A 13,521-nucleotide genomic window follows, 5' to 3' on the forward strand; every position below is an offset into this window, starting at 1 on the left:
AGATGCATTCTGTAACTATGGATTAGTCTACATTTGGAAGAGTTTAATAGAAATTAAATCACTTGGGAATAAGCTATTCATAAGGATCACTAAAAGAAAAACAGTAAAAGTTTTTGGACACTGGAAGGTGTTTCTATTAAAAACATAATAAATGAAGTTGATATCTATATTTTCCTATAACAGTCTGCTCAATATCTTTATATAATATGTAAATATATTATTACTAAATAATACCTAAATACCTAAACACGCCATATTTATTTTAATTAAATATTTCATAATTAAACAGGAAAAAGCAATCTCTGGAACGCAAGTTATGTTACATGGCATTTGTTTTTAAATCTTTTTCAGAGCATATAGGATTGGACAGTGCAGAGATGTAAAAGTGCTTAGGCTGATTTCCTTGGGAACTGTGGAGGAAATCATGTATTTGCGACAGGTATACAAGCAGGTAACTATATTTTTCCTTTCTCAAATTGAGATATAAACATGTGTTTGGTTTCAAAAATCAGGAATAAATTTGTGTAAAAAGTTTTTATCTATAATGTAGAATTTGATAAGATTATGAAATATACTCTTAAGTACAGTCTTATTCTGTGTAGATTTTATATTCTATGAAACAGATTAATTCTTAGGCTTAGTGAGTTTTAGCCTCTTAAGTACAGTCTTATTCTGTGTAGATTTTATATTCTATGAAACAGATTAATTCTTAGGCTTAGTGAGTTTTAGCACTCAAAGTTTCTTTGAGCAGCATTTCTTATCCTTTACTGTGGCTATGAATCACCTAGGGATCTTGTTAAAATACAAATTCTGATTTAGTGAGTGGGTGGAACCCAAGATTCTGCATTTTTAACTAGCTCCCAGGAGCCCCAGTACTACTTGTCCACAGATCACAATTTAAGTAGTGAGGTCACACCTCCCAAACTGTGGGCCAAGTCCTAGTGGCATGCCACAAATGGGTTACAGGTGCACCGCGATACTGATCCCACAGCTCTTTGGCAGTAAGAATGCCTTAGCCAGCTTCCAGCCTTAAGTAACCTTTATTTACTCCAGGTTGGTGTTTATATATTGCATTATTAAGCACCATGACATGAAGAAGATTGGAGAGCAGTGGCCTAGAGATACTGTATATAATGCAACTGAAACCACAGAAACACCCCAGTAAATGAAATTATAGGACTAGAACTCAAGCATACTAACTACTGTGCTTGGTGTTTTTCACATGCATCTAAAATTGCATTAACTCATTAATAAGCTTAGGATATCAATTACTGCTCCATTCATACCTCTAAGTAAACAACATTTATTTCATTTATAAATCCTCACTTAAGAAGATCTGGACTGAGGTTTAAGTTTAATTGTAGATCTCAAATTTGAACTGCTCCCTATGTATTTGGTTGGCATCTACTTAAGAGCAAACATCTGTCACATATGGTGGTAGTTAACCTAAGAATGATCCAATCTTAAATTTATGCTGGGTTTTTTTTATTCTAAAATTAGAATTATACACAGCAGTTTTTGGTTTTTCTTCAACCATTTAGCTCTATAAGAAACAGCTCAGCCGGGTGCTGGTGGCTCATGCCTGTAATCCTAGTTACTCGGGAGACTGAGATCTGAGGATTGTGGTTCATAGCCAGCCTGGGTAGGAAAGTCCATAACACTCGTCTCCAATTAACCACCAGGAAAGAGGAAGTGGGACTGTGGGAAGGGTAGAGTGGTAGCCTTGAGCAAAAGAGCTCAGGGACTGCATCCAGGCCCCATGACTGACAAAAGAAGGGAGAGAGGGAGGGGAGAGAAAGAAAAAAAGAGGGAGGGAGAGAGGAAGGAAGGGAAGGAAGGAAGGAAGCAGCTCATATTTTGTTCTTTAGTATAACATAGCTACTTGAAATGCTTTTATTTTTTATCTTATTTTACTGTACTTAAGAAAAGTAGAATATTGATTCTTTAGAATACTTTCTTAAGCTTGTCATAAGTAAGACTGTTTCGTCCAATCATGTAATTTTTCTCAACCTATTATATATAACATACATATATATCCTTTTTATCTACTCATTGTAGTTCACTTAATGAAATACAATTACCTGTTGTCTAATACTATACTATATACTAGTATAAAATAAAAAGTTTATCATGAGACAAGGTAAATTAAGTTTTCAGAACTTTATATAACATAAAGATAAGATGACAAACATAAGGAAAAAGCACTAAATATAGTTTAAAGACCGTTTGGAATTTGAGTGACGGGTATATAGGGAGCATACACTCCAGCCTCCTAAGTATTCCTCAAATCTTTGAGGAAAAGATAAAAAACAACAACAACAACAAAAACCATAAAGAAAAACTAGCAGCAACAACAACAGCAAAAAGAAGCAGTAAGTAATTCTGGGAGATACGAAGAGTTTTCAGTGACCCAGACAGAAATAGTAAGGAATTTTGAAAGACAGAAGTGAGTTGAGATTGAAGAAAAAAAGTGAAACATAGTGAAGAAGAGACTACTAAAAATGATTGAAGCTTGCATATGCTATTCCTAGAACTCAGTAGATACTGAAATAAGAAGAGACACTGATATAGCTCTTTACAGTGTCATTGATAATGTAAGAAAGTAGCCTAACCCTTACAGTTCTTTAGTTGTCCTCAAGTTGTAGCAAACAGAGGTATCTATTCCCTCATGAAACAAAAGGAAATACTTGAAGCAAAAAAGTAGGCTAGAGCCCCACATTTAGCTGATGTTTAGAAGCAAGTCTTTCCTTTTGCCCAGAAGACTAAATAGTTGCATTGCTCTCATCCTACTTCAAATAAGTTCCCTAGAAGCATGTAAGATATTTAAAGACAGATGAACAGCCAGCCAAAAATAATTACTGAATAATTTAAGGAAATAAACACTTTGAAGAAGGCACTGTAGCAGGCTGAATAACAGTCATCAAGTCCTAATCCCTGGAGCTTATAAATGGAACTTTTGTTTTTTAATGCCATCCTTTGAACTTTTTAATGCCAGGCTTGAACTCAGGACCTTGGTGCATCTCTGAGCTTTTGTGCTCATGGTTAGTGCTCAACCATTTAAACTATAGCTCCACTTCCAGATTTTTGGTGGAAGGTATATTGGAGATAAGAATCTAAGGGACTTTCCTGCCTGTGCTGGCTTTGAACTGCCACTCTTGGATCATAGCCTCCTGAGTAACTAATATTACAAGTGTGAGCCATCTGCCTCCGGCTAAATGGTAGGGGAAAAAAGTTAGAAGAGGATCTTTGTGTATGTGATTTATTTAAGGACTTGGATGTCGGGATTCTCTGCCCCGCATGCCTCCCCCACTGGCAGGGGAAGCTTTGGGCGTATCCCACGGGGTAGAACCGAGAAGAGGTAAAGAGCCGCATTCCGCCCACTCGCTGCCGAAGAATGACACTTAGGCGGTTGGGAGAGAAGTCACAGCAACGTCCAAGGCCTTTAATCTGGGATCGGACTTATATAGCAGTAATGGCAGCAGCAGGAAGGGGAGGGATTTGGAGCGGCTAGCTAGGCATGGTGATAGGGTGGTTAGGCTGTCCTTCACAGGTGATGTCATGGGCCTTCCCCTAACGGCGGAAGTCATGGCCCCCAGGACCGCCTCTGGGTTCATCACCCGCAGCCATCTTGGCTCACATGCAGTCCGAGGAGGGAGGCGGGGCTGGTTACAGCCGCCTTTCCGGTTCTGGACCAGAGGAAGCAGGGAGGAGGCAGGCGGGGCTAGCAGCCACCTGGCCCCAGGGCTGGAGAAGAGGCGGGCCTGCTAGGACGGGCTGGAGAAGAGGCGGGCCTGCTAGGACAGCCTCTTAAAGCTGCAAGCCAGTGCCCCACACTTGGATATGGGAAGCTTATCCTGAATTATCTAAATTATCCTTATAAGAGGCAGAGGCAAGTTTGACACTGGAAGGAAGGTGGCAAGATACCCATAGAAGCAGAAATTACAGTGATGTGGCTATAACCAAAGTAATGCTGGTAGACACAGAAGCTAGAATGTGTTCTCTCCTAGAGCTTCCAAGCTGAGTTTGGCAACTTGACTTTAGCTTTGTGATCCTGACTGTAGATTTATGGCCTCCAGAACTGTGAGAGAATGAATTACAGTTGTTTGAAGACATTAAGTTTAGAATAACATTTAAGTGTTTGAAGATGTTAAGTTTATGATAACTTGTTACAGGAACCATAGGAAATCAATATAACACTCAAAGTCAGCTCAGAGGAAGGATTAATGTCAGAAAGCATAGAATTAATAGAAGGTAATAAAAGAAACATAAACATTAAGTAATCGTCAAAGGGTAAACCAAAAACAAGAATAAACTTCTAGGAAAAGAATACTTTGGGGAGACATAGAAAATGAAATACTCCATAGATTGAGTAGCAAAGGACAGATCTTTCATCTAAGAGAAAAAGCCAAATACTTATTTTAAACACTCAAGCAAAAAAGACAAGACATGTCTTGCCTAAGGTTAAGAGAAATGGATCAAGAATGGATCAGTCTTTGTGTTGAAAAAAGAATAGAAACAAGAGAGGAAGAAATGTGTAAACAGAAAATAAGATTTTATGGATTATATGCATCCACCAAGTTCAAAATAGGGTGAATGGAAACAGAGTCACAATGGACATATAATCCATTTCCATATTGTCTAAGCATAAAAGTAACAAGGATAAAGTAAATATCCTTAAAATATCCAGAGGTAAACTTGTAGGAAAAAAAAAAATCCGAATTTCCAATTGAACTTGGATTGGATGAACACCTGTCGTCTTAGTGATTCTGGATACATAATAACCAATCATTTAAATGAGGGAAAAGGATATCTTTATGCTATTGAATAAATTTTAAAACTTTATGTTGTTTTAAGAAACTTTAGACACTAAAGAAATTTTAATTCAAAATGTCTCCGTGAAGAAAGATCCTAATCCAGATCACAAACTTTAGTATTCTTTTTATAAACAGAATAAACTTATTTTACAAAGTTAGAATAATACTCTTGCCAAAGCTTGGCAGATATTTCACAAACAGAAAGTTACAGACCACTATCTCTTGTGAGAATATCAAAGCCTTTTGACAAAGCTTCGGTTATGAGATCACTTATGCCTCTTGTTGCTCAAGAGGTATGCTGAAGCCCTACCTACTTGTGTCTATGAATTTGGATCATTTGTAAGTAGGATATTTGCAGGTGAGGTTAAGATATGGTTGTATTGGATAAAGGTAGGTTCTTATCCAGTGATTGAATTTGCATACAGACACACATACAGAAGAGACAAAAATTGGACTAATGAAGCTGCAAGCCAAACAATAAGTAGTAGAGCCATCACTGCCATAAACTAGGAAATACATGACAAGGAAGGCTCACCACTTAGCTTTCAGAGATTATGGTTCTATGGACATCTTGATTTCAGACTTTAAGAGAAAACTATTAAGCTATCCAATTTTAGTACTTTATAGATGGCAGCGTTAGGAAACTAATATTGATTCTTTATGTATGGAGCTTGTGAATGGCAGGAACTGAAAACAATTGAAATCCTACTGGTTCCATACAGCAGACACTGATGGCAGATGTAGGATTATCCATGCACAATATTACTATTTAATATTACCATGAGAGGTGAAGAATGAGTCTAATCAACAGACATTGATTAAACTGAAGAGTCTCCTCTGAGTATATGTTTTCCTGGGATGATTTTGCTACAAATCAAAGGGTACATTCAAAGGGATTTCAGGATGTAGTAAGGTAAGGACAATTTGACAGGATCACTGTGGAATGGCAAACACTCAGAATCCTGTGTCATTATGCAGACACACGTAAAATAGTCTTACAATCAGCAGTTCTCTGATGATATCAGGCATTCTCTGTACACACCATCCAATCATACTTCCCATAGTCATAGCTCCTATGAGGCTCTAAGGTTCCCATAGTTTCCCATTATATATGGGGAAGAAATAGTATCTGTGAAATATTTTTAACTCCTACAAACTAATAAAGAGATAATGTGTAAGCAAAATTATAAATGGTTAACATATATGTGACAAGATCTTAAGCCACATAATCTGGAGATAAAATATGATTGTATTCTATACTCTGTAGAAACTTTAGTTTTCTTTTGAAGGATTTTGGAGAGATTTTTACTGTTCGTTGTTGATGGGGGTATTTGTGAAGAGATAATCACATACTACTATTAAAAATACAACCTGGACACTTAGAATGTCTGTGATTTCTATACTAGCCTCACAAAAATGCTCTGTACATACATAGGAAAGATAACACCAATTTATATCCAGCATTGTTAGCTTATTTAAAAATAAAAAAATGAAACAGTCTGCATGTCCAACAACATAAATTCTGATATCCCCAAATTACACTGCAACAGAAAACAAAAAGATTGTGAGATCATAGTCAGATGAAAAATACTATGTGATGAGATCACAGATTTCCAAGTGCCTCAAAAAAACATCTTGTACAACAGAATGTATTGTAGTCAATTGTGTCTGTACATAAAACTACTACTATACATATGCAAATAAGTACAACTACAGTGAAAAGGACTTTGGTTGTTCAAGAGGGACTTGATGTTTTGATGTACTTGGTTTGTATGTGTTATGAAAATACATTCAAATATTGTATACTTTTAAAAATAAAAGCATTTATAAAACAGCTGTATTCCTTTAAGTTTGGAGAATTATATATACTAAAAGTTTGGTACTCAAGAGTTCCTCTCATAGATGTGTATGTGATATATTTACAAGTATTTACAGAAGAAATTGCAAGAACAGCACAAAATACCCTCCCTCCCAACTTCACCCCAGTTCTCTATGTGGTAACACTTTACATGTTTATTTTTTCTTTCAGCCACTATCTTTATTCTTTTTCTGAGCCCTTTGAGACAAACTCACAATCTTATACCAGCGTGTCTGTGTTGCCTCAAAACAAGGACACTTTCCTATTTACTAGTAACTATAAAAATGATTGTAGGCATTATAAAGTTATACATATTCTGCAATGGGCTTTTTTTCCTCCCCCTGTCTTCTCAAAAATGTCATCAATACCGTTGACACTGATGCATCCTCACTTACATTGCACAGGACCCATTCAGTTCCTAGCTTCTTTTTTCCTGTCTGGTCCAGGGTCCAACTAAATATCGTGGTTACATTTATTTATATTTCATCATTTTTTTCCAACCAGGAATAATTACCAAGTCTTTCCTCATCATTTATGACTTGACAGTTTTACAGAATAAGGCTTTACTTGCATAGAATACTCTCAACTTAGGTCCATTAATGTTTGTACCTACTTAGTCTCAGACCAAGAGTTTTAGCAGAAATATGACATAATAAAGATGCTTGTTTTTCTCATTATACCAGTCAGAAGGCACATGGTGTTGACTGGCTAAGTATTTCCACTACAGAGCTGCCATATCTCCCCTTTGTAATTGATAGTTTATGAAAATGTCCTTTAAATTTTGTCAATATCCCATTTCCTATCAAACTTGTAATCATCAGACTTAGTATTTGATGATCCTGATGGTTCTTGCCTGAATCAGTTACCATTAATGATATTTGTCAGGTATGGTTTTTCTCTATATTATTTTTTCTTTTTTTTCCATTGACATCTGGTCATTTTTAAAAGAGCATTCTCTATTTAATCTGTTATTGTGGCTTCCTATTTTCATAGTAGATTTATCCCATTGAACAATGCTGTTTACTTTGATGCTCAAATTGCAGTGTTTTTAGCCAGTGGGAACCCTTTATCGTGGTTCCTATTTTTTTGATATTCCTTTATCATCCTTTTTGTACCTCTTTACATTGGCAGACTGGATAATGCCCCTCCCAAGATGCCCACAACTTTATCCCCTGATCCATGTGGATTATTTGGGTTAGGCTAGTATAACCAACCAAAAAGAGTCCTTAGGAAGTGGCATGGCAACTCAAGAGGTAGAGTGCTAGCCTGAAGCTGAAGAGCTAGGAGACAGTGCCCAGGCCCACAGTTCAAGTCCCAGGACTAAGAAAAAGGAGTCCTTTTAAACAGGAGACAGTAGGACCAGAGAAAGTAGAGATGAAGATATGAAGGCAATAGGATTGGAGAGTCAGGAAGACACCACAACACTAGCTTTGCCCTTCTTAAGGTGGTTATTTTCACTTGCATATCTTAACTATTGTTTTGATTAAATGCATGTGTTTTGTAGTTTTATAGGGATTTTTCTTAATCTAAAAGTTAAGCTATATTTTCTGGTTACTGTTTTTTTTTTAAATAGTCAGCATCCAGATAAAGCACCTACTTTTCCTTTTTTACTTTTAATGGAGCCACTTTGGAAATTTTTTAAGCACAAAATAAGGTGCTTTTTATAAATACAAGGATGAAACTTTTCTTGGAAATTTAAGAAGACATGCAAATGACTTTGATGATTATAGTTAGTAGATTGCAGTCTTAACAATATCAGTATTTAAGGGAGAGTCAGTAATAAGGGTGAAATAGATAACTGGGCCATAGGATGCATCAGTTACTTCTATGAATCTATATTCCTGGAATTATAGCCCATCTGTCTGGGACAGTGACACCTATAATGTTCAGATATTTTAAAGGAACCATCCTCTAGGAGGGAAGTTGTTAAAAAAAAAAAAGTAAAAAATTTAAATTCAGCCAAAGCCCAGGTTCAAATTCTTCCTAGAAATGATACTTCTTAGCTGGCACCTGAAGGTGAGTCACTTAATTTTTCCAAACTTCAGAATTTTATTTCCAAAATGGGAAGATTACAGTTTGGGTGTCCTGAAATGGGTATAATTTCTTATGAAGTTGTAAGGATCAAATGAGAACATGTAAATAAAATGAAAGTGCCAACTATTAATAATAAGAACTGTAGTTGTCTAGGCTAACTCATTCCAACAGAAATCAAAGGTTGGCCCTTGTAAAGTTAATTATGGTCACTTTTTCTGATCTCTTCATCAACACTAGGCTGTGCCTTTTGTTTCTTCCAGGACCTACTACAGTGTACACGAAGTCAATCGTGTTTAAATGTTACATATGTATATAAGTAAAAAGCAAATTGAGAGTACTGATTTGTGTTACTCCTAAAATGGAATTTGTTCTTAAGGGATTGGACATCAGGGTTGTTTCTGTATTCCAAATTGTTTCAAATATGTTGTGTATATAGAACAGTAAAGGTTTAGGGGTTTTTGTTTTTTGTGGGTTTTTTTTTGTTGTTGCTGTTAACCATGTAGTCATTAGTTTGACACCAACATGTTGTATAATTATATCATAATTTAACTTCAGTGATAGAATAATTACAAGTTTTAGTAATTTGTATTGCTATGAGTTTATAAGAGGAAAAAGTGTATTCAAGTGTGTTCTTTCATTATTAAACACTTAAATGTCAGGTATATGTGCCATAGAGATGTAATCTTGACTGCACAGTTAGAAAAAACGTAGAATAGGAAATGTAAGATCTCTACTTCACTAAGACTGACCAGATTATTGTTATTTCACTATAATGGCAACATTTGCCAGGGAAATTAAAACAAAATTTCCTCCCTGAGGAGAGTCAGCCTGCTCCAGCTAAAGCTGTGTATATATAGAGAATGCCAGGAAATTCTGACATATTGTTGGAACAAACACTTAAAAATGTCTTGTATTTTTTTGTGTTTTAGCAACTTCACTGTGTGGTGGTGGGAAGTGAAAATGCCAAGCGATACTTTGAAGCCGTTCAAGGATCAAAAGAACACCGAGGAGAACTTTTTGGGATCTATAACCTCTTCAAGTTAAGATCCCAAGGGTCTTGTCTTACAAAGGACATCCTAGAGGTGTGAAATTGTTCCCTAACTTTTTTTAGTAACATTTAAAATGCAGTTTTATTCTTCAGGAAATTTAAAATATAATTGTACAAGCCTTTTCAGATATTTTTTATTTTCCTTATCAAAAACAACTATGTTCAGAGTTTCTACATTTAGAGAAATAGAAAATTGACTGTTTTACCTCTTAAAGTTTTTCTATGTACAACGGAAATAGTGCACACATAATTACAAGTGCTTTATTGAGCTAGTGTGACCTCCACGCCATTTTCAGACTGTTGGAGAGAAGTCAGTTAGGTTGAAAACAGCTGTTAAAGTCAAGAACCAAATATATATATACATATATATATATATGTATATATATACATACATATGTGTATGTATATAATTATATATATATGATTTTCCTAAATAATTAAAGCTATAAAATATGTTTTGATTAGAAGTTACCAAATACTCCTTGAGACGTACTCTCATGTCTCATGGAGATTTTTGTTTTCAATTTCCAATAAAAATTCCACACCAATATTTCAGATTCAGTTGTGTTGATCCTCAGCATATTTTTTTTCTTCAAATGAAATATTTATCTATTTTAAAGTATCTTTTGAGCTTTTTAATGTGTAAGAATACTAAGGATATTAACCCGTGTTCTAATTGATGTTAATATGGGTATCCAAGAGTCCTAGAAAATCTTTTTCTATCTTTTTATTATATAAATAAGCAAACAGTCGCAGAGAACTTCAGGCTGATTTCCTTGACTTCTAGGCCTTTCTAGTAAAACCTTAATGTATTTTGTTTAGTCAGTAAATGAGGAAAAGAAAGTTGAAGAAAAAGCACTTAAAAAAAAACAGATCCCTCTCCTTAAGGAACTTAGACCTTCTTTGCTAGGAGGTTTATATAATGAATTTGTAATATTAGTAATTATCTATTAAGTTCAGTGGTAGAATGATCACTAACAGATATGAAAGAAGGTAGAATAATACCTGTATCCTGTAAACTTCTTTTACAGAATCTGATGTCTACTGCTGAGTTCTTTGTAGTGACTGCATTTGATTTTGAATTGAATGGCCCATAGGAAGTCCTCCTTTTTCATATTTCTGTGGTTTTTTAAATGCTGTTTCTTTCATGGTGTTTATTCTCATTCCTCTTATCCATAGTTTTCTTTGTCCTCTACCTCTATCCCTCACCTCCAGAAGTCACGTCCATCTCAAAGGACTATTTGACATGCCTATATTCATAGTTGTAACTTCAAATCAATGTGTATCAAAATACTAGCATTGGACTACTTGTGCTATATATGATACTGTTTGTGCTATATATGATTCAGTTTAGCTCTTTATTTTATCAGAATAGCCATGTATTCCTTTGATAAACAATTATTATGACAAAATGGAACAAGAAGTTAAGTGGAGAGTTCTTGTGTTCACTGGTTGTCTTAAGTATATCTTGTTTATTAATGATAGGACTTATCTAAATCTTGCTTTTGTTTGTGGTAAAATGTGCTTAACACCTTGCTGGGCATATCATTGGTACTCATTTACTTAAAATTTGAGTTAAAATTGTTCATATGTCATTAATCAGAGCATATATTGTTCAGACCAGCTTAGATTCATGCTGCTTTTGACCAAAAGGTATTTTAAAATATTGGTATTCTATGTCCTATATGAGAGGACACTTTTAAAGTATGTTAAGATGTAAAATTTAAATTTATGTAACACTTCTAATCATAATTTCTGGGGCGGTTTAGTTACATTTTGCATTGACCTCTTCTATGGCTTTCTTTAGAGATATTAGAAATACATATTTTACAAATATTTACTGATTATTTGTAAAGCTGGGCAGAGAAAAATAAAATAGACAGTCCTGTATATGAGACCTTTACATTCTATTTGGAAGAGACAAGTAATAAACAGAGCAAGTGAGCCGTGTTATATAAGGTTCTAAGATAAAAATAGAACAGAGAAAGGAATTAAGTGGGGTGGCCAAAGAATCGCTCACTGTGAAGTTCCAGTTTGCCTTCTAAAAGACATGAGGGAGGAAGATGCATGTTAGACAGAAGGACCTAATACTTAATCCCTGAGAGAGGAGCATGGCTTCACAATGGCTGGGAAGCCAACATGGCTGCAGTGCAGTAAATAAGAGAGCAAGAGGTTAGGTGGGAAAGCTGACAGAGAGGTTAGCTAGTAATCTTGGCTTTCACTTTGAGTCAAGCTTAAACAATTGGAGGATTGCAGAACAGTGACGGTCTGATTTACATTCACTTGACAATGGAGAATTAGATAATAGGAAGGCAGAAGCAAGAAGCCAATTAGGAAAATACTCCAACAGTCTAACTGCAATGTGATGATTTGAGTAATAGTGGCAGGTAGCAAAAGAAGTGCCTGGATTCTGCCTGTATTAGGCAAGTGGAAGGACAGGACTTCTTGGTAGATAATATCCAGGACATGAGAAAACAGAAAGAAGTAAAGGATGGTTCTAAGGTATTTAGTCTAATCAACTGAAAACTGAAGTTTCCATTTACCTGTTGCAAAGGAGTTTCAACTTGAGGATTTCTAGTACTGTCAGTTGTCTCTCTTAAAGACATTTGGCTTCTGCTGGAGCAAGTAAGGGCAGTAGTAGGAATAAGGCCCTTGGTTCCCTTAAAGTAATAGCCTCCAGGTTGGAAGAATAGACAACTTCAGGCAATTTAGGCTGTTTATCCTTTTCTAAGGTCCTGTAGGGAAGATTCTCACTCACTGCCCTAGATTCAAGGGGGCTGGAACTTGTCTCTGGTATGTGCTGATATTCATAAGTTGGTCATTTATAACTCTGGTGATGGTAGTATTATTTCATCTGTTTGCTCAACAGATGTAGCCTTAGAAAGAGTTTATTTCCTTCTGAAGAATTTAATAATTGAAAATATAAGTCACCAGATAATTCTGCTAAATGATATACCAGAAGGTTTTCCTATTGCTATTTTGCGGTACTGGGGATTGAATTCAGCTCCTTGCACTTGCTAGGCAGTCATTCTACCACTTGAGCCATTCCTACAGCCATTTTGGCCTTTATTATTGTGAATTTTATTCAGACTAGCCTAGACTGAAATCCACCTATTTACATATCCCAAGTATCTAGGATCACAGGTGTGCACACCACTGTGCAGCTATTGACTGAGATTGAGTCTCATGCTTATTCCCAAGATGGGCTTAAACCATGATCCTCCCATTCCCCACCTCTTGAGTAATTAGATTACAGGCATGAGCCCTTGGTGCCCAGCCTCCCAAAGTTTAGAAGTCCAAATTCTTTCCTTAAAGATGTAGCATGCCTGGTACATAACTATGATAGTGTTTTTATTTTCATATTAGGATGGACCTCTTCATTTTTATGTCACCCGTACCTGAGGGATCAGTAAAATGTTGAATGAATATGAACAATACACAAGTGATATAGGCAAGAATATCAAATTTCAGTGTCCAATATTATCTGTTGTGTCTGAAATATTAGTAGCATGTCCTTACAGGACATTCCCTGAAGGAATGACTATTATAGATATCATTCTTAAGTAAATACATAACATTTTTCATTCCTCCCCCCTACTAATGATTGCTGTGGAGTTGGCTAGAAAGTATTACTGTTTCTCTATATCTAAAAAAAAAAGTAAACTTTAAGAATTATGATTGTTTTTAATTGTTTCATTAAACTTTTTGAGTGGCTTAATTATCAAACTGAAAAATAACATTAAGAATGTTAAAACATAATGTCTCAT

At 35.5% G+C, this 13,521-nt stretch overlaps 1 protein-coding gene across 3 annotated transcripts in view; it reads left to right on the forward strand.

The window, feature by feature from the left end:
• The window catches only part of Ercc6l2 (ERCC excision repair 6 like 2), an 84,484-nt gene that overhangs the window by 46,917 nt on the left and 24,046 nt on the right, over positions 1-13,521 (forward strand). For all 3 annotated transcript variants that reach the window (XM_048331087.1, XM_048331106.1, XM_048331096.1), the window contains exons 13-14: positions 352-451; positions 9,636-9,788. In XM_048331087.1, coding sequence (XP_048187044.1) covers positions 352-451; positions 9,636-9,788 — 253 coding nt within the window. The remainder of the gene's footprint in view (positions 1-351; positions 452-9,635; positions 9,789-13,521) is intronic.

The sequence above is a fragment of the Perognathus longimembris genome, chromosome 1, assembly GCF_023159225.1.
Source record: "Perognathus longimembris pacificus isolate PPM17 chromosome 1, ASM2315922v1, whole genome shotgun sequence".
NCBI lineage: Eukaryota > Metazoa > Chordata > Mammalia > Rodentia > Heteromyidae > Perognathus > Perognathus longimembris.